A 20,508-nucleotide genomic window follows, 5' to 3' on the forward strand; every position below is an offset into this window, starting at 1 on the left:
GAGATGGGAATTCAGAGCCACAGTTCACATCCTACTGTTGACATCCTCAATGGGACCTTTTCCCACGTCTCGAAGATGGTCCAGCAGGCATCTGTGGGGTTATAATGCTCCAAAGAAATGGTTTGTTTCTAAGCTTCCTTCTTGCAGGAACACTCCATGATTCTAAATATCTTCTCTCATTGCAGGTGTCTCAGCCATCCTCATCCCTCACCTGAACCTGGTCATCTCCTTTGTGGGCTCCGTGAGCAGCAGTGCCCTGGCCCTCATCATCCCGCCCCTCCTGGAGCTCATCACCTTCTATCCTAAAGACATGAGCTGCATCACCATTGCAAAGGACATCATGATCAGCATCCTGGGCCTTTTGGGGTGTGTATGTGGAACATACCAAGCCCTCTATGAATTGATCCAACCCATCGACCATTCCACAGCCAACTCCACAAGTATATATGCATAATTATCTATTTTTATTCTAATAGCCCTCCCCTCCTCCCACCCCCAACTTGACTTCCACTGTGGGTGTCATATACATTCATCAAACCCCAACATCTCTATATTAATTAGCGGCATCTTTATCTTTCTAAGAGACATGTGCCTGACACAAGTCAGTGCTCAGACCTCTCAGGGTATGCCTTTTTTGGTTCTGGATTTCTTCGGAGGTCTTTTGCACCTATGAACCAAAACCTCATTCAACCATTTGTACTATCAGCCTCATATACTGGGAAAAGGGATGCCATTGACTCATGACATCCCTGGAAACAGACAAACATAGAGGTAAATGAAAAAGCAATTGTTTTCTCTATTCTGCAGCTGCTGCCCTTAAAACATGAGATTTAGAGAAGTGTATGATGGAGAAAGGGGAATTTTCTATTAGAATATTCTTCTTTTTTATAAGTTTATTTATTTATTTTGAAAGAAAGAGAAAGGCAGAGAGAGAGATGGAACCCCAAAACAAGCTTGATGCTGTCAGTGCACTGCCCAACACAGGGCTCAATCTCATGAACTATGAGATCATTTACCTGGGCCAAGATCAAGAGTCAGACACTTAACTGACTGAGCCACCCAGGCTGGGTATTGTTCTAAGTCGAAGAGTCACAGAAAGAACAAAAACAGAACTTAGCAGTAATTTTACCCAACCATTTTGTTTTGCCACTAATTTCCTTTGGCATCTTGGGCAAGTTCCTCACTCTCTCTGACTCAGTTTTCCCATCTATGAAATGAAGAACTGGATGAATTTGTTGTTAAGGGTTCATCTAGATCTGACATTCTGAAAGTGAAAAAAAAGAAATCAATGTGTCTTCCAACCACGTGTGAAAATCAAGGTGTTTGCCATCAGCAAGACATGCTACTGTCCTGGAGATATGTGCCTACCAGAAGTAGGGTAGGGATACAAACTTATTTCTTAGCAATCTGTTGTTATGGTAACTTCCCTACCTAGAAGGATACCATCTTTTTCTTTCTCTTTCTTCTCTGACATCTTAACTCCACTTAGAGCTATTTAGGCTGAAGAGGCTGAGTGATTTGTGTGAGGGAGAAGGATTTCATCACGTACAAGGACTACTGACCTACTTAAAAATAAATAATACCTGGTTTGGGGAAGGGTTTTGAAAAACAATCTTATACTCTAAAGATGGGGGTATACAATGTTATAGCTTTTCTGAGAGGCAATTTTACAACACATAAGTCTTTGAATGTGTAACCCTCTGACCCACTAGTCCTGGAAATTTGTCCTAAGAATATTTTGCGTTTGCAAAAATTTATGCAAAAAGAGAGTTTGTATTTTGATAATAGTAAAAAGTTGGAAGCAAACATCCAGCATTAGGGTAAATTATGACTTATCCCAAATAAAATGGTATGATGCCCCCAAACATTACAAAAATTCACCTATTGATATGCAAATATATTTGTGATTGATTAGTAGGGAAAAGCTGGTTTATTAAAAATAGTATGTGAAATATGTAAAAACATTTATATGTGTATATGTGTGTGTGTATAATGGAATATTACTCAGCCTTCAAAAAAGAATGAAATCTTGTCACTTGTGACAAGCTACAATGTATTATGCTAAGCGAAGTACAGCAGTCAGAGAAAGACAAACACCATATGAACTCATATGTGGAATTTAGGAAACAAAATAGATGAGTATATGGGAAGAGAAAAAGAGAGAGGGAAGCAAACTTAAGAGACTTAAGGATAGAGAACATACTGAGGATTGATGGAGGAAGGTGGATGGGGAATGTGCTAAATGGGTACTAAGGAGGGCACTTGTTATATACTGAGCAGTGGCTGTTATATGTAAGTGATGAATTACTAAATTCTACTCCCATAACCAATATTACACTGTATGTTAACTAACTAAAATGTAAATAAAATAATAAAAATTAAAAATTTGGAGAAAAGGAGAAATTGTCTCATATGAAGACTACCAAAAAAAAAAAAAAAAGGAATCCAGGGTTGGTTTCAATATTTGAAATCAATGTAATTCAACATTATTAACAAACTAAAAAAGAAAAAAGAAATAATCACAACAGACACAGAAAGGCATTTGGCAAAATCCAACATCTATTCTTAATATAAAACTCTCAGCAACTAGGAATACAAGGGAATTTTTATCACCGGTAAAAAGCATCTATGAAAACCTACAGCTAATGTCGTACTTGATGGAAAAAACGGAATGCTTTCCCTGTAAAATCAGAAGCAAATCAGAGACTTGTATTCAATATTGTGCCAGATATCTAGACAATGAAATTAGGCAAGAATAAGAAGTAATCCAGATTGGAAAGGAAGAGATAACTGTCTTTATCAAGACGGCATATACCAGTGCAGAAAATCCAAAGGAATCTACAAAAAGCTACTACTAATTGGTTTTCAAAGCTTTAGGATATGAGGTCAATATATAAAATCCAATTGTATTTCTCCATACTAGCTGCAAACAACCAGAAATTGCACTTAAAACTGCATCAAAAATATGCAATAATTGGGGGATAAATCTGATAGCAGATAGCACCTGTTAAAGACTATAATATACAATCTTTATAAAGGCTGTAATATATTGCTAAAAGAAATTAACACCTAAAATAAATGGAGAAATATACCTTGTCCGTGACTCAGAAGACTCTTTGTGTTTAAGATCTCAATTCTCACCAAATTCAGCAGGCTTTTTTTTTATAAGGTGATCAGCTGATTCTGAAATTCATATGAAAATGTAAAGGGCTTAGAATAGCCAAAATATCTTTTAAGAAGAACAAAGTTGGTGGGCTAATGATGCCTGATTTCAAGAATTATAACAAAGCCAAGGGCGCCTGCGTGACTTGATCAGTTAAGTGTCTGAGTGCAGCTCAGGTTATGATCTCATGGTTCATAAGTTCAAGCTCCACATGGGGCTCTCTGCTGTCAGTGCAGAGTCCACTTCAGATCCTCTGTCTCCCTTGTCTGTCCTCCCACACTTGCACCCACGCATTCTCTCCCTCTTTCTCAAAAATAAATAAATATTTTTTAAAAAAAGAAAACATGAACATAGGGGAAGGGAAGGAAAAATACGATAATAGCAGAGTGGAAGGCAAACTCCAAGAGACTCTTAAATACAGAGAACGAACAGGGTTGCTGGAGGGGAAGTGAGTGGGGGGATAAGTTAAATGCATGATGGGCATTAAGGAAGGGCGCTTACTGAGATGAACACCCATGTAAGTGATGAATCACTGGGTTCTACTCCTGAAACCAATACTACGTGATATGTTAACTAACTTGAATTTAAATAAGTAAATTTTTTTTAACAACACTCATAGCCAGAATACATGAAGAACTCTCAAAGCCCAGCGATAAGTGATTTGTGTCACTCTAATGGAAACACCATTTTTAAGAAACTTTTTATTGTGATCTATAACACACATATGGGAAAGCATATAAAGCATAAGTCTATAGTGTAATGCACATGTATAGGTAATGTCACTTTTCAAAATCACCTTCTATAATGTGATCGATGTTATGGAATCCCAGGAATCCCAACTGGAGTGAGAGCCCTCATCCTCAACGAATCATTTACCAATGGTCCAATGTCTAGCGAACCTCTTGGAGGAGATGTGAAGTAGCTATGAAAGAGAGAGGACGTAGAGAGGAGCATCCTATCACTAAATAAGAAAGCTCTAAGTCAATAATAAAATCTTTGCTCTTTTGGGGCCCAGACCATGCATAAGTGTGGGAAGGTAAGGCTTTGGGGAATATATGGAAACCTTCCTATAGAATATAGAACAATAAAATGCAGGTAAGACAGTGGTTTATGACTCGGACATGGGGGGAATGGTCATACATCTTGAGATTTTAATGGAAGCTACAGAGTCTCCTTCATAAAATTCACATATACGCACACATGGTAAATTTTACATGCAATTTCAGGGACAATCACAAAGCCCGTCGTTAATAGACCTGTGTTGCAAAATACATCTGGAAAAAGGAATGCAAGAATTTCTGCTTCTTGGAGCATTGAACAATCTACAGATAGTTGGGTAGCCAACCCTGGAACTCAGGTTTCAATGCAAAATAGAGCACTGCAAAACCAGATTAGGGAGGTCGGCTACCAAACAAGGAACCCCGGGCCACCTCGTGACTCATACAACACACACTTTCTGATTGCAACTATCACTCTGAGATCACAGGACCCAAACCGGAAATTCCAGTTTCAACAACGTAGGCTGAATTCTCCACTGCCATAAGCCGCAGACCCAGTTGTTGGATGAAGGGTATTCCTGTCCCCCAAGACCTTCACAAATATTCCCCATCGCAGTTCTCTGCTGGACAAATATGATCGGTCTTAGAATCATGGAGCTGGACTATGATTGTGGTGTAGAGTGGAATGATAGGCAAAGTCATTTTAAAGAGAGGCTTAATCTGGATCTTCAACAAGCCCATTGGAAGAACGTACTGGGATTGCTACATAGAGCCCAAGTTGAGATCACTAAGCAACCCAAGTCCCCCATGGACGAGTGTGGGAGGCAGGCAGCAGGAGTCACCCATGTGAAACTGAGGCATTCAGAGATGGCTCTAAATGGACATAAGTGACATAAGTGCAATGGTTTTCTTTTTTAAGTTTATTTATTTTGAGAGAGAGAGAAAGAAAGAGAGAGCAAGCACACCAGTGGGGGAGAAGGAGAGAGATAGAGAGAGAGAGAGCGGATCCCAAGCAAGCTCTGCACAGTCAACGTGGAGCCCAAAGCAGGGCTCAAATCCATGAACCTCAAAATCATGACCTGAGCCAAAATCAGGAGCCAGAAGCCTAACTGACTGAGACACCCAGGTGCCCCAGTGCAATGCTTTATAAGCCACAGTGCCCCCTGGAAATGAAACTGAAAGGCAAATTCCTAAGGATGGACAAAATTTGCTCCTGGCAATGTCCAGGCTGACTCAAAACCACACAGGAGCCCACCGCTCAAGCAATTTCCAGTGTTTAAAGACCAAAGAAAAGTGTGTGGGGGCAGAACTTCTACCTGGTATGTCAATTCCACTTGAAAGTGAAATTGAGATGATAGGACTCTTGAAAGGGAAAATCTTCAGGAGGACTCCAATGTAGGAAGTCAGACTTAAAGGTCAGGGAGGTAAAGCCACAAGACACGGAAGCTCAGTCACCACATGACTGCTATCACACACATTCTCTGATTGCAACCAGCACACTGAGATCACTAACAGGACCCACACAGGCATTCTAGTTGCAACCACGTAGGATAAATTCTCTGCTGTCCGTGCTTCTTTGGCAAAATCTGGGACCTGGCAGTTGAGACCCAGCTGGGACCTGGTTGCAAGGCTCCGGGTGATCTGTTCCCTCTGCAGTCCCATCCCACCTCTACCTCCCCAACCTCCTTCTCCACTCCCACTCCATCTTTATTTTGTACCAGTAGCAACTTTCCCTTTCAGTCTTAACAGCCCTTGTCCATTTCCCTAAAAGCACCATGCTCCCCTTGCAACAGAAGTTCCATATACACTGTTCCTCTCTTTACCTTCTTAATTCCTCATTTTTCAGATGTCAGCTATCACTTGACCCGAGAAAACCCTCTCGATTTTACGCACCTCCCCAGACTCTGCAGTCTCCGTTAACCTCAATTTTGTAACCCATCACGTATTTCCATAAATGTTTGTCTCCCTTTGCTGAAGTTCCATGAGCTAGTTCTCAAAATGGAAACTTCAGCAATATATTTTTACAAATTTTTACTTGAAAAAGACTAAGATGACATAAACAATACGGAATTCCCAATATACCTTGCTTTCACTAATGGTAACTTCCATAACCCTAGTGCAATGATCAAAGCCAAGTCATCGACAGTGGTGAAATCCTGTTTCTGGGCCTTTCTCTAATCCAGCACCCAGTTCAAAAGCTCACGTTTTTTAAATTCTCTTCCAGTCCGTGACTGTTCGTCATGGCCCTGCACTTTTGAAGAATGCTGGCGGTTTATTTTGCAGTGTCTCTCAGTTTATCTGATCTTACCATTGAGGTGATCCACTTTTGACAATCACAGTTTGACAAACTGTGTGATCATGACCCGAGCTGAAGTCAGATGCTCAACCAACTGAGCCACCCAGGAGCCCCACTGTTTTTAATCATACTTTTAGCCAATAATTTTAGCATCCAAGAATATTACTGATCTGCAAGTATTATAATAGTGTTTGCCTAATGGTGGTTTTTTTTTTCTACTTCCAACATTCCTTCTGCATTTAATTGGGATCCTATTGTGTATGGACTCACATTTATTTTTACTCAGTCAACAAGAACACATGACTGTCATTATTTACTTTATTGCTCAAAATGTCCACGATATGGCCCCTGAGAGTTCCTTCAAGTTAGTTCCTGTGTCTTTTCAATATGCCCCCTGCCCTCATTATCCACACTATGTTTATTTTTCTCAACCATACTGTACACATACTTCCAGAGTCACTAACTCCTACTTCTGCGAAAAACAAATAGACTAACTGGAGTCCAGTATTTGTGTACAGACCCTTTGATCTTTAGCTTTACAGCAGCTAAACAAAGTACTGTCACTTTAGTCAGTAATCCTTCTTACCTCCTTTGATGTCGTGGCATTCTTCATTTGAAATACAATTCATTTGTTATTATTTGTATTTCATTCTGAATTCCCCTCATCTTGTGGTTGGTTTTCATCGTGTTTTGGGTATGAGGAACATGACTATGGTTCTAAGAGCCACAGTTACACAAAAAGATATACTCAGAAGTGTCTCACCCCCTCCATCCCTTACACCCTGCAATCGTCTCCCCTTCTTGCCACAATATCCCCACCCACCCTCTGTAAAGAACTAACCTCTTTAGTTTTGGGCTTATCTTTCCTTATTTTCTACAAATGAGCAAATACACTTGTACTTATTTACTCCCACCCCATCTTTCTTCCATGAAAAATAGCACATTACACTTCTTTGCACTTCACCTTTGCCCGTAACAATATATACTAGAAATAACTCAACATGATTCAGAGATCTTCCTCCTCCTTTTTTATAGCCAAATAGTACTCAGTGTGGACATGCTATGTTCAGTTACTTTCTCATAGATATGTGCAGTCACAATGCTGCAATGAATAATCTTGCACAAGTGTATTTTGATATTGTTCGAAGTGCAGCATCAGAGGCAATTCCCAGTGCTGGAATGCGGGGTCAAAGGGCAAGTGCCTTTTTTTTTTTTTTTTAAGTTTACTCATTGATTTTTGAGAAAGCCAGCGGGGGAGGGGCAGAGTGAGGGGACAGAGGATCTGAAGCAGGCATCTCTCCCAATGCAGGGCTTGAACTCAGGAACCATGAGATCATGACCTGAGCCAAAGTCAACGCTTCACCCATTGAGCCACGCAGGCGCTCACCCCAAGAGTGAGCACTTTTTAAAAAAAATTTTTAATGCTTATTTTTGAGAGACAGAGAGACAGAGGTGAGCAGGGAAGGGACAGAGAGAAAGGGAGTCACAGAATTCGAAGCAGGCACCAGGCTCCGAGCTGTCAGCACGGAGCCTGATGCAGGGCTCAAACCCACGAATAGCAAGATCATGACCCGAGCTGAAGTCAGTCACTTGACCAACTGAGCCTCCCAGATGCCCCGTGAGCACTTCCGCAGTTTTGTTAGGTACTCGCAAAGCCCCATCAAGGATGGTACTACTTTGCACTCCCACCAACTGTGTGGAAGCACCTGTTGTCCTATAGCCTTCTCAGGAGGGCAGTTTATACCTCTGGTTTCATCAGCCTGAGAGATGATATTCTCTCATCCTGGGTTAAGTCTGCACATTTTTCATGTTTAAGGGCCATTTTTAAAATCTTAGTGTTGTGAGAGAGAGAGTTATTTCTGTCCTTTCTCAATTTTTCTATCAGATTTCTAGTCCCTTGAATGTTTCATTCTTTATATAGTAGAAATATTAGCTCTTTGTCCATATGTGCTATGAATATTTTCTTCCAGTCTTTTGGCTTTATGGTATTTCTTGCCAAGGGACTTTTAGTACATGCCTGGTTTCATTTTCAGACACATAGACTCTGAATCCATTTGGAGTTTACACAGAGTGAGGTATGAATCTAATATCAACTTTTCCCAAATGGCTTTCAGTTGGCTCAGCACCATTTCCTAAAAAGTGTCTTTTGCCTGTGATTTGAGATTTCTCCCCCCTCCCAAGACCTGGGAGAGCCTTTGAACCCATGAGCCTGCAAGAGATGAAAACATTAACCAAGCCAATGAGATTCCATTCTGGGATCTGAACGAAAGAGCAACTGTGAGAATAAGGCCAAAAAGGCCAACAGGGGACAAGGCTGGAGAGGTCACCGAGTGACAGGAAAGCAGAAAAGCAAACCAGAGAAAGTTGGATGGTGCTGAAGTGGAATGAAGCAGAGATACCAAGCAGCTCATGAGGCAGAAACAAAAGAGACGGTCCCTGGGATCACCTCGGCCCCAGGACAAACCTCTCTGGCAGGAACAGCTCAGTGCAGACAAACTCCTAAAATCCCAACATGTGCTCCATAGACAAATACATGGCCAAGACAAAGGAGGAATTGTCAGCAAGTTAAAAATATTTATTGCTATTCCAGGCTTCACATGAGTCCAGAAGCTGGGGGTGATCCGTGGGTTAGTAAGTTGTCATGGAGGACGGGATGATGGACAAATCCAGGCACTCAGTGTGAGTCCACCCTTCTTTGCGGAATCCTTGCTCCACAGAGCAGCTGCTGGTGGGTTCTAGCTCTTTCAGCGTTTGCCCCAGCCACCCTGACAGCGCTCCGGGGCCGCACCTCATGATCCCCGGGGCTCACAGCTCAGAAAGGCAGCATCCCCCTCCCCTAGGGCTAGAAGAGCCTGCTCCATGGGTCTGACACTATAGGTTTGGCTGTATGGAGGGAGAGATGGCACAGGAGGTGCGGTCTCAAGACTGAAAGGGCAGGGAATGCACGTTCGTACGTCAGAGGTCCCACACTGGCCATCTGGGGCCATATTTCCCCACTGACAAGTCTGTTTGGCCCTTTGGGCCTGCACAGTGTTTTAAAATATCATCAGTTGCCAATATTTAAAAACTATAAGGTTTCATAGAAAAGTCTGGATTTCTGGGCATTGCCAGGGTGAGAAAAATTGAGAATATTTGGCAATACTGAGCCCACGACATTCTCCTATGACACCAAGTGGCCATAGTTCCATAGCAGACACCCCTAAGGGTTGAATGTAGTCTTCCTGACTCCTCCCAGGTCCCATCATCCCTGAAAATATCCCAAGCTCAAGACTGGACATCAGCTGCCTTATAACAATGCATATGTGCTGCAATAAAAAAGGAAAAAAAGAAGACACACCTGGAAGCAATATGTTCCCGGTGGTCCTGGTCGCCTGTGCTTGGCCCTGTAGGCACTTGAGTTTGTAAACTATCTTAAACACACAGGAGCATTCTTAAATACCTCTCCCAGTGCAGCCCTCCACCACATGCCCTGCCTCTCCAGGATACGCTAAGCGTCCCACTGTTCCCTGAGCCAATCTAAAAAGGAATACTGAATTAATCATTGGAGTTAATGGAGAAACAGCCCAAGATGAGCTACTGTGGCCCCTTCGTTGTAAGAGGGGACTGAAATAAAACAACTCTTAGTACTCTCATTCTGCTTTGGAATCACTGACAAAAAAAAATTTTTTTTTTTTTTTAAGAAAATCATGAAGTTACTTCAGGAAACCAGGATTGGGTCAGTCAGAGCTTGAGGTCACAAAATATATTGGTCCCATTCCTTGGCTGCTTAGAAACTGAGTTAAGCTCTTAGGAAGCCATCGGGTTGAGGAGGAAAATGAAGCAGCCAGCCGGGCAGGTGTCATGGGCAATCAAGAACGCCCAGCTCTTCCCTAAGTTGGGGCTTCCTGGCCATGTCTAAAATGTCGTTGGCACAAAATGATTTCAGCAAGGGTGGTGGCATCATTGCAGAAATGGGCTTGAAGGGGGACAGAGAGTCAGGACTGGACCTTGGCAAAAGCAGGAGAAGAAGGGGGCTATCTTCCTCATCCCCCTTCCTTCTGTTGTGGGGCTGGTGCCACCTTATTTGCCCTTCAGAGAGGCAGAGATCTTGACACAGCCCAGACGCTTCCCGCCGCTGCTGAGGACCCCCTTGATGCGGTATTTCCCAGAGCTGAGCCAGCCAGGCACCTCCAGCTGGGGCAGGGTGAAATCACTCTCCGGCAGCGAGTAGATGCCCTGTAGGAGAACCGGTGGGTCAGTGTGAGCTGCCCCTCCTCCCACTCTCCTGACAACCACCGGAGATTAGAGACCACATAGCACTACGGAGCACAGAGTGTTACAGCTAATGGGCAGTGGCGGGCACACTGCCTTTTGAGTCTGCCGGTTCACAGACGGATAAACCAGAAGATAAGCGATGCAGGATAGACCAACCCCATTTACAGCCACAGACATCTAGGTCTGCAGGAAGAAAAGGCAAGAACCCTTCTCTCCAAGCCCCACGTCTTTACTCCAGCCACAGAAACGGTGCTCTCCCTCCCTGAGTACTTACCGCTTTGAAGGGACAGTGACAGGGAAGCCCATAGGTGTGCAGGGGCTCTGGGCAGGGCTGTCCAGGGGGAATTAAACTGTCAATTACTTGGCAGACATCTTCATAGGTGCAGCTGCCAAGCTGATCCACACACGGGACTTTGACCCAGAGGCCAGCCACTTCTTTAACCACAGTTAATTCCACCTGGTGAGAAAGTTTGACAAAGTACAAATTCCCAGGCAAACATACCAGCTTTTCTACATCTTTAAAAGGGCGGCATTTTATTTTAATCACAGAATTTCTAATTAGATGGGGTCTTGGAGACGTTCGGATTCAGAAATGACAACACTGTGGCACGTGTCCCATTGTTACCTTTTTCTGTGCCTGAAAAGGTTTATTTATTTTCAAGAGAGAGCATGAGCTGGAGAGGGGCAGAGAGAGGAGAAGAGAGAATCCCAAGCAGGCTCTGTGCTGCCAGCGCAGAGCCCAATATGGGGCTCCAACTCACAAACCGTGAGATCATGACCTGAGCTGAAATCAAGAGTCAGAGGCTTAACCAACTGAGCCACCCAGGCGCCCCCAACTGCTGTGATATTTTTCCCCCTTCCCTGAACCACAGTCTTAGATTTCTTCAGATAGTCATTTCCATTGGTTAAAGCTAACACTCGAGTTGAAATGCACTTGTCCTCAAACTGCTAACTGGCTTCTTGGCATTGCTTCCTAGACCTCCCTTCTCGGCTCAATCTTGGCTTCACAACCGTTCTCTGTGTATAGCTTCAGGCAGCTCCTGCCGGCCAATTGGAGTTGGTGACCAACATGAAACTGATTGGCCATTCTTGGATCAGACTTTCTCTGTATAGCCATAAAAGACAGAATTTAAAACAATAGGAATTTATAGGGAGATCACTTTGGGATTGATGTAAGGAAGATCTTCTTAACCTAGCTAGGTCACAACAGAAAGAACTACCGCGAGAAGTAATGGGCTCCCTAGATCCAGATGGGGAAGCCACCAAGGGACCCCCCGACCGAGAGAGAAGCTGGATGAGAAGATCTGTGATGTTTCACACCTTCACACCATCATGACCCGACTCCTGTTCTAGAGGTTGTGGCTGACCCAGAAGTGGCTGGACCTCAAGGCAGACAGTGCCAGCTGTGCGTGGCACATGTTAACATTCACTAAGTGAGCAGTGTCTCTGGACCATGTTCATGCCCCACAAAATGTATCAGGGGAAAACAGGAAAGGGCAGGAGGAAGTTAGCTCATTCGAGCATCTGATTCCTTATGGGTGTTATGGCAGGAAACGATGTTAGGATCCCTTTCAGCTCTGACCTCCTAGCATTCTATGTTTCCCAGCCTCCAGGCTCGCTTGATTTAGGGCTTTTGTTTCTTACAAACGCTGGTGGGCACTTATCCCCCCTGGAGCCTGCTGGGCTTACAAGGCTGGCTCCCCAGGCTGTCAGCCATCCAACTGCCTCGGATGTCAGGACCCAGGCCCAGGATGAAGGGAGACGTCAGTGTAGCCTGGGTCGTCATCCCAAGTGGACAAACTCAAACTGCTTCCCTCGCTGACCTCAGCCTGCTCTGCTGACACACACATTACCCCGCATGGTCCCCTCCTGGCCTTCTTTTTCTGCTCTCCTGTCAAACCTGTCCCAGCCCCTTTTCACAGGAAGAGTGGTTGGAAATCCACCCCATCCACATTCTAGTATTGTGCCCTGGTGGGGAGCGACTTCTCTGTTTCCTCCTTTTCCTGACCTGCAAAAACAGGATATTTTAGAGTGCCTAGCTTTCTCACATGACCCAAAGGAATGAGACACAGGCTGTAAATCACTTAGCGTGCTGCCTGAAATCCAACCTGTCCCGCCTTCTCTCTTAGCCAATACCATCTCCCCAGCCCTTGCTTCACCAATACCACAATGAAAATGGTTGAGCCAGCTGTGCCCTGAACAAGATGAGGGGGCCTGTGGGGGCCAAGTCCTGCCTGGGGTCTTCCCACCAGTCTGGAAGTCTGTGGGGCTGTATCCACCAAAAGGAGCTGTGCCTCCCCGACCCAGGACAAGCATGGGACAGGAGGCACTCCGTAGAAGTGCACAGAATGGAAGGCAATGGGAACTTGGAGGCAGCAGCCATGCCTACCATTTGGGGACTGCAAACCCTGGCTCATTTCCCGGTCCCTGTTCCCAACCTACTTGCTCGTATGGCTCAGGAAAGCAAGTACTATGGGTGATAAGTACAGTCATCTCTCCAGTCCAAGACTCCCTTGGCAGTTAGATGGCTCAACCTTAATAAACTTTTGTGTCACAGGACCTGTCCTGACAACAAGACAGACAGAGGCACCGACAGGTTAAGCGAGGCAGAAGCCCTGTACCTGCCAGGGCCAGGGGCAAGTCTCTTCCCCATCAGGCCTCCATTCCTCCACCCCGACAATGGAATAGTTGAATCTCATGATCTCAAAGAGACCTACCAGAAAGACATCCTAAGCATAAAAATTTCTTACAGATTGAAAAGAAATTATTTCTTTTGGCTTCTACCACAAGAATAGACACACAAAGGCTCTAGGTCTAGACACTCTGATAGCAACTGAAGAGGAGCCATTTGATGCGTTGGGAAGAGGGCGGTTACAAAGGTCTCAGGCAGAGGCATGAAGGTACATGGCCTTAGTAGGGGGGGGCGGGGGGAGGAGTCCAAATTGTCAGGTCTGAAAGCCACATATCTAAAAGCCCAAAATAAGCACCTATGCCAAATGAAACGGCAATTTAAGATTTCTGAGGAGAGGAAAACTAGGGTCCAGGCTGCAACTTGAGAGAGGGCCCACAGAAAGGAGTTAGAAATTATGCCAAACCCAGTGGAGCAGGTCAAAAGAGGAAAAGGGAATTCCTGGGATAGGTCCCATCTTGCCCGTGGCTCATGGAATCTGGGGCATCCAGCTTCTAAATGTTGCAGCGGGGGCTAAGTCTGTCCAGGTCCTAGATGGGACTCCGGATTAAAACAAACCTACTTCAGCAAGATCAGAGGAAGAGGATGGGCTGGCTCTCCTGCTAGTAGGTCGTGTGGGGGCCTGGACCACTCACTCTCCTCTTCGGGCCTCAGTAACAAGGGATGGAAGCCATTGATCTCAAGAGGTCTCCAGGTTCATAAGGGGCTAGAATCTGACTCTCCCAAGGGGGTCTCTGCCAGGCAAGGGAAATTTCTGGAGCACTCTCCTGCAAACACACCAGGCACTAAGTCCACCTCCTTGCCATGAAGAGTTCAGGGACAGGGAACGCAACAAAAGGACACCAGCCTTGAGTGTGCTAATAACTACATGAGCGGGGGCAAGTCACACCTTGTGAGAGTCTCCCTTTCCCTTATCTGTAAGATGAGGCTAATCATCTTTTCTCCTACACAAGCGTTCACAGGCTTTTATTTAATCACTAATAGGCACATACCCTGAAAAGTAAAGGAACTGAACCAAAAATATATGTGTAAGAGAAATGTAGGGGGAAGGGGAGGGGCTAAGAGAATGTGAGCACAGTGTTTACAAAGTGCAATGGCCCAAAATTTATAAGAGGTAAGGAAAGGGGAGGTCCATCTCAATGGCCTTTGAAGAAGCCAGGAAAAGCAGGCTGGGGGTAGAAGGTGTTCACTGGCTTTTTCCATCCAAGTCAGCTACACAGCATCATGGGAAAGCCAGCATTCTGCGTGAAGGCGAGAGGACAGCAAGCATCGTGGCACCTGCTGGAAAGCCCTACACTCCAGATTTAGCAGAAGGAGCGTGGAATTCTATGTCTCCCTCTCTCTCTGACCCTCCCCTGTTCACCTTCTCTCTAAAAATAAATAAACAATTTTTTAAAAAAAGCATTCATGGAAATGTACAAATATTTACCCCTGTAGAAAACATTCTGACAATATGTAAATAGTTAATAATGACTCCCATGAGGAGTTAGATTGTAGGAGGACATTTACAAGGAGCATGGCTTATTTTCATACATACCCATTCAAAATATGTGTGTGGGAACAGTTCCAAAGCCTAGCATTAAAAGTGCTTATCCCTTATCACTGGGTAGTGAGATTTCAGGTGAGTTAATTTTACCTCTTTCGACCACGTGTGTTTTCTAAAGTGACTACACATTACTTACTAAGTGATGTGTCTGCTTGTCCAAAACAAAATCACCCAACTGGAGCTATCAGTCTATGAATCGACACGCCCTTTGTGGCTCTAGGGTCCCAGGACTGCACAATTACTCACCGTTGCCTGAGCATGCCCCCCTCAGGTCCCCTGCCAGCTGGCCTGTGGCACCTTCCCTCCAGCACCTCCCTGGCCCCGCCGCCCATCCCCAGACTCACCTTCTGAGGACTAGCGAGGAGGACTTTGGTCTGCACCTCAGCGCTGACAGTCAAGTTCCCAGGAAAGGCAATGGGGTCGGGTTCCAGAGTCAGGCTTTTGATCACGGCAGGGTCCTTCCTCTCATCACAGTTATCCCAGGAAAAGCTACTGAACTGGGAGGGGCAGGGCAGGGACAATCATACAGAAAGAGAAGAAAGGTTGGCAAAAGAAACTCTCATAGGTCAGAAACAAGAGAACGGGCTACGTTGGGCAAGGTGCCTCCCCTCCCTGGGCTTTATCTGCAACTCCATGTCTGTAAGCCTTGGGAGAACATCTGTACCCATTTCCCAGGCAGGACTATCCTAAAAGACTCGAGAGACATCATCTCCCAAAAGTGTGCTATAAAATATAAAGCATGATATACCAGACCTTGAGCTTCCAAACCAGGGACTAACCCCATCCACCTTGGGTAGGTACCTTCTCTGATCTCCCCCCGCACCACCCGTCTCTGGCCAGTCTTGGTATCTCCTTGGAGGGAAGCCCCCAGAGGATTCACCTTTGCAGCCCCATGCCCAGGAGCTTACTCAGGTCACACCTGTGCCCCATCCAGGACCAGGAACAATACGAAACTTAACACAGTGGGGAAGCCCACCTTCAAGGGGTATGCAATTAACCCAGGGAGAGACTAGGACACACATGGAGAGACCCCCAGCGGGCTGCTCATTGATGAACCCGTGAGTGAGCTTCACCAATCCTAACCAGCGCTTCCTTCCTCCCATCCTACTGCGCATGCCCTTCCCCATCTGGCTCACCCTCTCCCATCTGCTGAGCCAGAGGTCTCCAGATTCCACCATCTTGTCTGGCTACACAAGCCTGGTGACTCCCCACTCCCACAGAACCCTGTCTGCTTGTCTATGATCTTTGACATTTCCCATATCATGCAGACTCTGCTCGCCCTCTCACGCCCTTCCAACTTCCTGAAGACCACCCACAAGACACTTCAAGTGCTCCCACAACACACGTCCCATCTTAGAAGGAAACTCTGCCACCCCCATGTCCCCCAGCCCATCCTCATTGTCAACATACCCAATGGGGCTGAATGGAAACACCTAACCCAAGTTAGGCTGACAGATTCTCTCTGCCTAGGAAATTAAGATTAAAGCAAAAATCCCTAAGAGGACTTTTGGCTTCATGCTGTCACTGGGTCATAACCTTTGGGATGAGGCCAGAATATCTAGACCTGTGACCCACGACCAAGCCAAAATTTGGGAAGAGACAAGTATTAAGGGCTCAGCTGGTTTCTGGAAAAGGGAACAGAAGTGATACCCCCACCTCTGACCCACCCACCAACCCCATCTCAGTAACCAGTCCGGGGCAGCAGTGAAAGGCATGCCTCTCGAGTGAGACAGGGGGAAAATCAAAGCAATAGTCAACAGGTGTAGCTCAGCCACCATATTATGTGATTCTATAGGCCACTTTCCCCTTTGGCACCCCAATCTCCACATCTTTTAAGTGAGGGCTTTATTCTTTCTTCTCAGGACTGTAGTAAGGATGATAGCATGTATGGGGGTGCCTGGGTGGTTCAGTTGGTTAAGCATCTGACGTCAGCTCAGGTCATGATCTCGCGGTTTGTGGGTTCGAGCCCTGTGTCAGGCTCTGTGCTGACAGCTAGCTTAGAGCCTGGAGCCTGCTTCGGATTCTGTGTCTCTTTCTCTGACCCTCCCCTGCTCGTGCTGTCTCTCTCTCTTTCTCTCTCTCAAAAATAAAATTAAAAAAAAAAAAAAAGGATGATAGCATACTTGTAGAGCTCTTGACACAATGCCAGGCCCAAAGCATGAGCTCACTCACTGAACCACAGCCATTAGATGGCCCAACCTCCACTTCCTGCCATTAGTTTCAGGAGATTCCTTGTATGCCTGAAGTAAACTTCCTGTCACTTGAGCTTTTTCGAATTGGTTTCTGTCCATTGGAATGAAACATCATGATGTGAGGAAGAAAAGCAGAGCAGGGTCTGATTCACGCCTGCATGCCCCTCAGCCCCACACATATGGTAAGTGCCCATAAATGTTTCCTTCAATATTCATCCTACAAACATTTATGGAGCAATGATCACGGGCCCTGGGTTAAGTCTGTGTTAATAGTGGTAAACAATTCGAAATGTTCTTGCCCTGCCTTGAGGAGCTTACAGTCTAATGTCAATAAATATTGCCCACCATGATTTCCAAGTGCCCAACAAGAAACAAACAGTGAAACTGTTGAGAGTAACAAAGGACTTACTTAGGGTGGTAAGGAAATGATACTTAAGCTGGGCTCCTGCAGGATGAGGAGTCAGCCGTGTAAGTACAGAGAGAAAAAATGTTCTTTCTAGGCAGAGGCAACATGGGCAAAGGCCCTGTGGTGGGAAGCTTAGCTGGTCTGGCTGGGTACTCCAGGAAGGCCGTTGGGCTAGATGTAGTGGGTGATTACAGGGATCAGGTTGGAGGGGTGGTAAGGTCATTTCACGTAGGACTTCAGAGGTTGTAACTGGGATGCTGGGTTTACTGTAAGTAATGGAACCCCTTTGCAAGAGAGTGCCACAGTCTGGTTTATGGTCGACAATGGATTAGAAAGGGACAAATCTGGAAGGAGGAGACCAGTCAAGAGGCCACTGTCAAATGAAAGAAATATCCGGACTTAAGAGTGGGCTGGAAAAAAAAAAAAAAAAGGTGGGTTGGAGGGTAGGTTGGAGGCCTAGCCATTTTCCGGGGCTGCTTTCACAGATTCTCAGGACAACCTGAGAACTGATTTCAGGCTCGGGCAGGGGCCCTGAGTATCCTGTTGGAGCTGAGGAATTCCCTCCCTTCTCCTAAGCTCCTTGTCCTTCAAGGACCTGAGGGAGGCATAAGAACTGGGTTCCCTGGTGCCAAACTAGAGGTTTCTGTGGCAATGGATTCTGCAGCTGGGTCCAGTCCCATCTGGCACAAAGCAGAAAAAGGATTAGCACAAAGCAGGCACAAAGGAATAGCAATGCCCACTGAAGGCCAAGCTTCGCCCAGGGGTCCCCTCTCATCTGCACAGGATACTTTCCAAGACCCCCAGTGGATGCCTAAAATCACAGATAGTCCTGGACCTATACTGTGTCTTTTTCTAGACATACTTTTTTTTATACAGACCTATGATAAAGTTTAATTTATAAATTAGGCACTGGAAGAGATTAACCACCTTAACTAATAATAAAATAGAACAGTTACAATAACAACCCATGGTAACAGTTATGTGAATGTGATCTCTCTCCCTCAAAATATCTTATTGTACTGCACTCACCCTCCTTGTGAGGATATGTCTGAGACAGTGCCTGTCCGAGGAGATGGGAGTGAGGTGCAGGACAGGCACTGTGATATAGCATCAGGCTACTATTAATGACGATATTAGAAGGAAGATCATCTGGTTCTAGATTGCGACTGATCGGGCTAACAGACACCATGGAGAGCGAAACCACAGATAAGGGGAAGAATACTGTATTTGCCATCCCCAGTACAGGCAGAGGCGAAAGGCACAAAGCTGGAGGCAAAAATATGAGTGACTATTGCAGACCTGGGTTCCATCACTCCTCAGGCACTTGTGCTAGCTGAGACCACGTTAAGTTACCCACTTGAGGTTCAGTTTCCTCATCTATTATTTTTTTATAATAGTTTATTGTCAAATTAGTTTCCATATAACACCCAGTGCTTCTCCCCACAAGTGCCCCCCACCATGACCATTAACCCCTCTCCCCCTCCCCTTCCCCTTTCAGTCCATGGATCGTCTCCAGTATTCAGTAGTCTCCCTGGAGGGACACAGATCAAGGGAGACTACTGAATCCTCATCTATTAAATGGGCATAATTCTATCTTCTCGCAGGGCTCCTGAGAGAATAAGTTTGTACAAAATGTAAGGTCACCACTCCTCGAGGCTGGAAAACCATGGAAACACAAGACTGAGAAGCTGTCACAGATCAGAGAAGACTGAGGAGATGTAGCACCAAGGTGCCCTGGACTGCATCCTGGAACAGGAAGAGGGCATTCATGGGAAAACCTGTAAAATCCAAATAAAGCCTAGAGTTTGGCTAATGGTGATGAGCCAATGTTTGGACAAATGCACAACGGTAACAAAAGATGTTGACAGGAGAGGTAACTGGGTGAGGAGTATACGAGAACTCTATACTATCTCTGCAACTTTCCTGTAAGTCTAAAACTATTTTCCCAAAACAGCTTATTAGAAAACATACACAGCACAGAGTATGTGCACAATAAATGATGGTCATCATACAGTGTCACAGAGTCTATTAAGCACCTGTTGTATGCCCAGCACAGGACCAAACATTCTCCCCGCTGTCTAATGCAGGTCACAGCCCAGCGACATAAGACTGGTTAATGCTAGAAGAAGAAGTGAAACTCAAGTTTTCAGATGTTTAAATGCTCACCATCATCCCACTGCCTTTATCTGCCCCATGGTCTCAGGCACGGGGCTTTGAGCCCCGAGAAAAACAAAATGCTACACGTTGTGCAATCTTAAGGCTCTGAGTGAGGTGAGTGAACTCCAGGATGTCTCAGGGCCTCCCCCAAACTGCTGACCGAAAGCCCTCTGGTCTGGGATGGCATCCGTGGCCAAGACATAGAAGAGAAAGGGGATGTAGGGCAAGTTAAAGCCCTAGCCGGACTCCACCTCAAAGCGGTCAACCCTGGAGCCAAGAGAAACGTTTTCAACCCACATTCACAGACAAATTGTGAATCCTCCAGGCAAATAAGGCCAAGAGGTCCTTAAGCCTTCATTCAACAGGCAAAATAAATTAGACCCCTTGCCCCTAGGGCAGGTTGAGGCCAAGCCTACTGGCTTATATCTCTTTCCTTGTTTAAAATTTTTATTTATTTTTTAATTTTTTTAAATGTTTTATTTATTTTTTGATACAGAGAGAGACAGAGCATGAGAGGGGGAGGGGCAGAGAAAGAGAAGGAGACACAGACATGGAAGCAGGCTCCAGGCTCTGAGCTAGCTGTCAGCACAGAGCCTGACGCAGGGCTCGAACCCACGAACGTGAGATCTGACCTGAGCCAAAGTCGGAGGCTTAACCAACTGAGCCACCCAGGCGCCCCAAGATTTTTAGAGCCTTTCCATTCATGAAAGCATTTCCGTTCACCCACGTCCAGCTAAGAAAGGTAGGTAGGGGGGCGCCTGGGTGGCTCAGTTGGTTGAGCATCTGACTTCGGCTCAGGTCATGATC

At 45.4% G+C, this 20,508-nt stretch overlaps 2 protein-coding genes across 5 annotated transcripts in view; one reads left to right on the top strand and one right to left on the bottom strand.

The window, feature by feature from the left end:
• SLC36A3 (solute carrier family 36 member 3) overlaps positions 1-714 on the top strand; it is a 28,533-nt gene extending 27,819 nt beyond the window's left edge. For 2 of the 4 annotated variants that reach the window (XM_029942998.1, XM_029942999.1), the window contains exon 10: positions 186-532. In XM_029942998.1, the coding sequence (XP_029798858.1) occupies positions 186-454 (269 nt within the window). In that variant the 3' untranslated portion in view covers positions 455-532. Of the gene's footprint in view, positions 1-185; positions 533-584 lie in introns of those variants that run through there. The other 2 variants (XM_029943001.1, XM_029943000.1) reach the window with 2 other exon arrangements.
• An 8,294-nt stretch (positions 715-9,008) lies between these two features.
• Positions 9,009-20,508, bottom strand: part of GM2A (GM2 ganglioside activator) — a 12,270-nt gene continuing 770 nt past the window's right edge. The window contains exons 2-4 of the mRNA XM_029941435.1: positions 15,291-15,443; positions 10,986-11,168; positions 9,009-10,672 (exon numbers count right to left, since the gene is read on the bottom strand). Coding sequence (XP_029797295.1) covers positions 10,517-10,672; positions 10,986-11,168; positions 15,291-15,443 — 492 coding nt within the window. The 3' untranslated portion in view covers positions 9,009-10,516. The remainder of the gene's footprint in view (positions 10,673-10,985; positions 11,169-15,290; positions 15,444-20,508) is intronic.

The sequence above is a fragment of the Suricata suricatta genome, chromosome 6, assembly GCF_006229205.1.
Source record: "Suricata suricatta isolate VVHF042 chromosome 6, meerkat_22Aug2017_6uvM2_HiC, whole genome shotgun sequence".
NCBI classification, from domain to species: Eukaryota; Metazoa; Chordata; class Mammalia; order Carnivora; family Herpestidae; genus Suricata; species Suricata suricatta.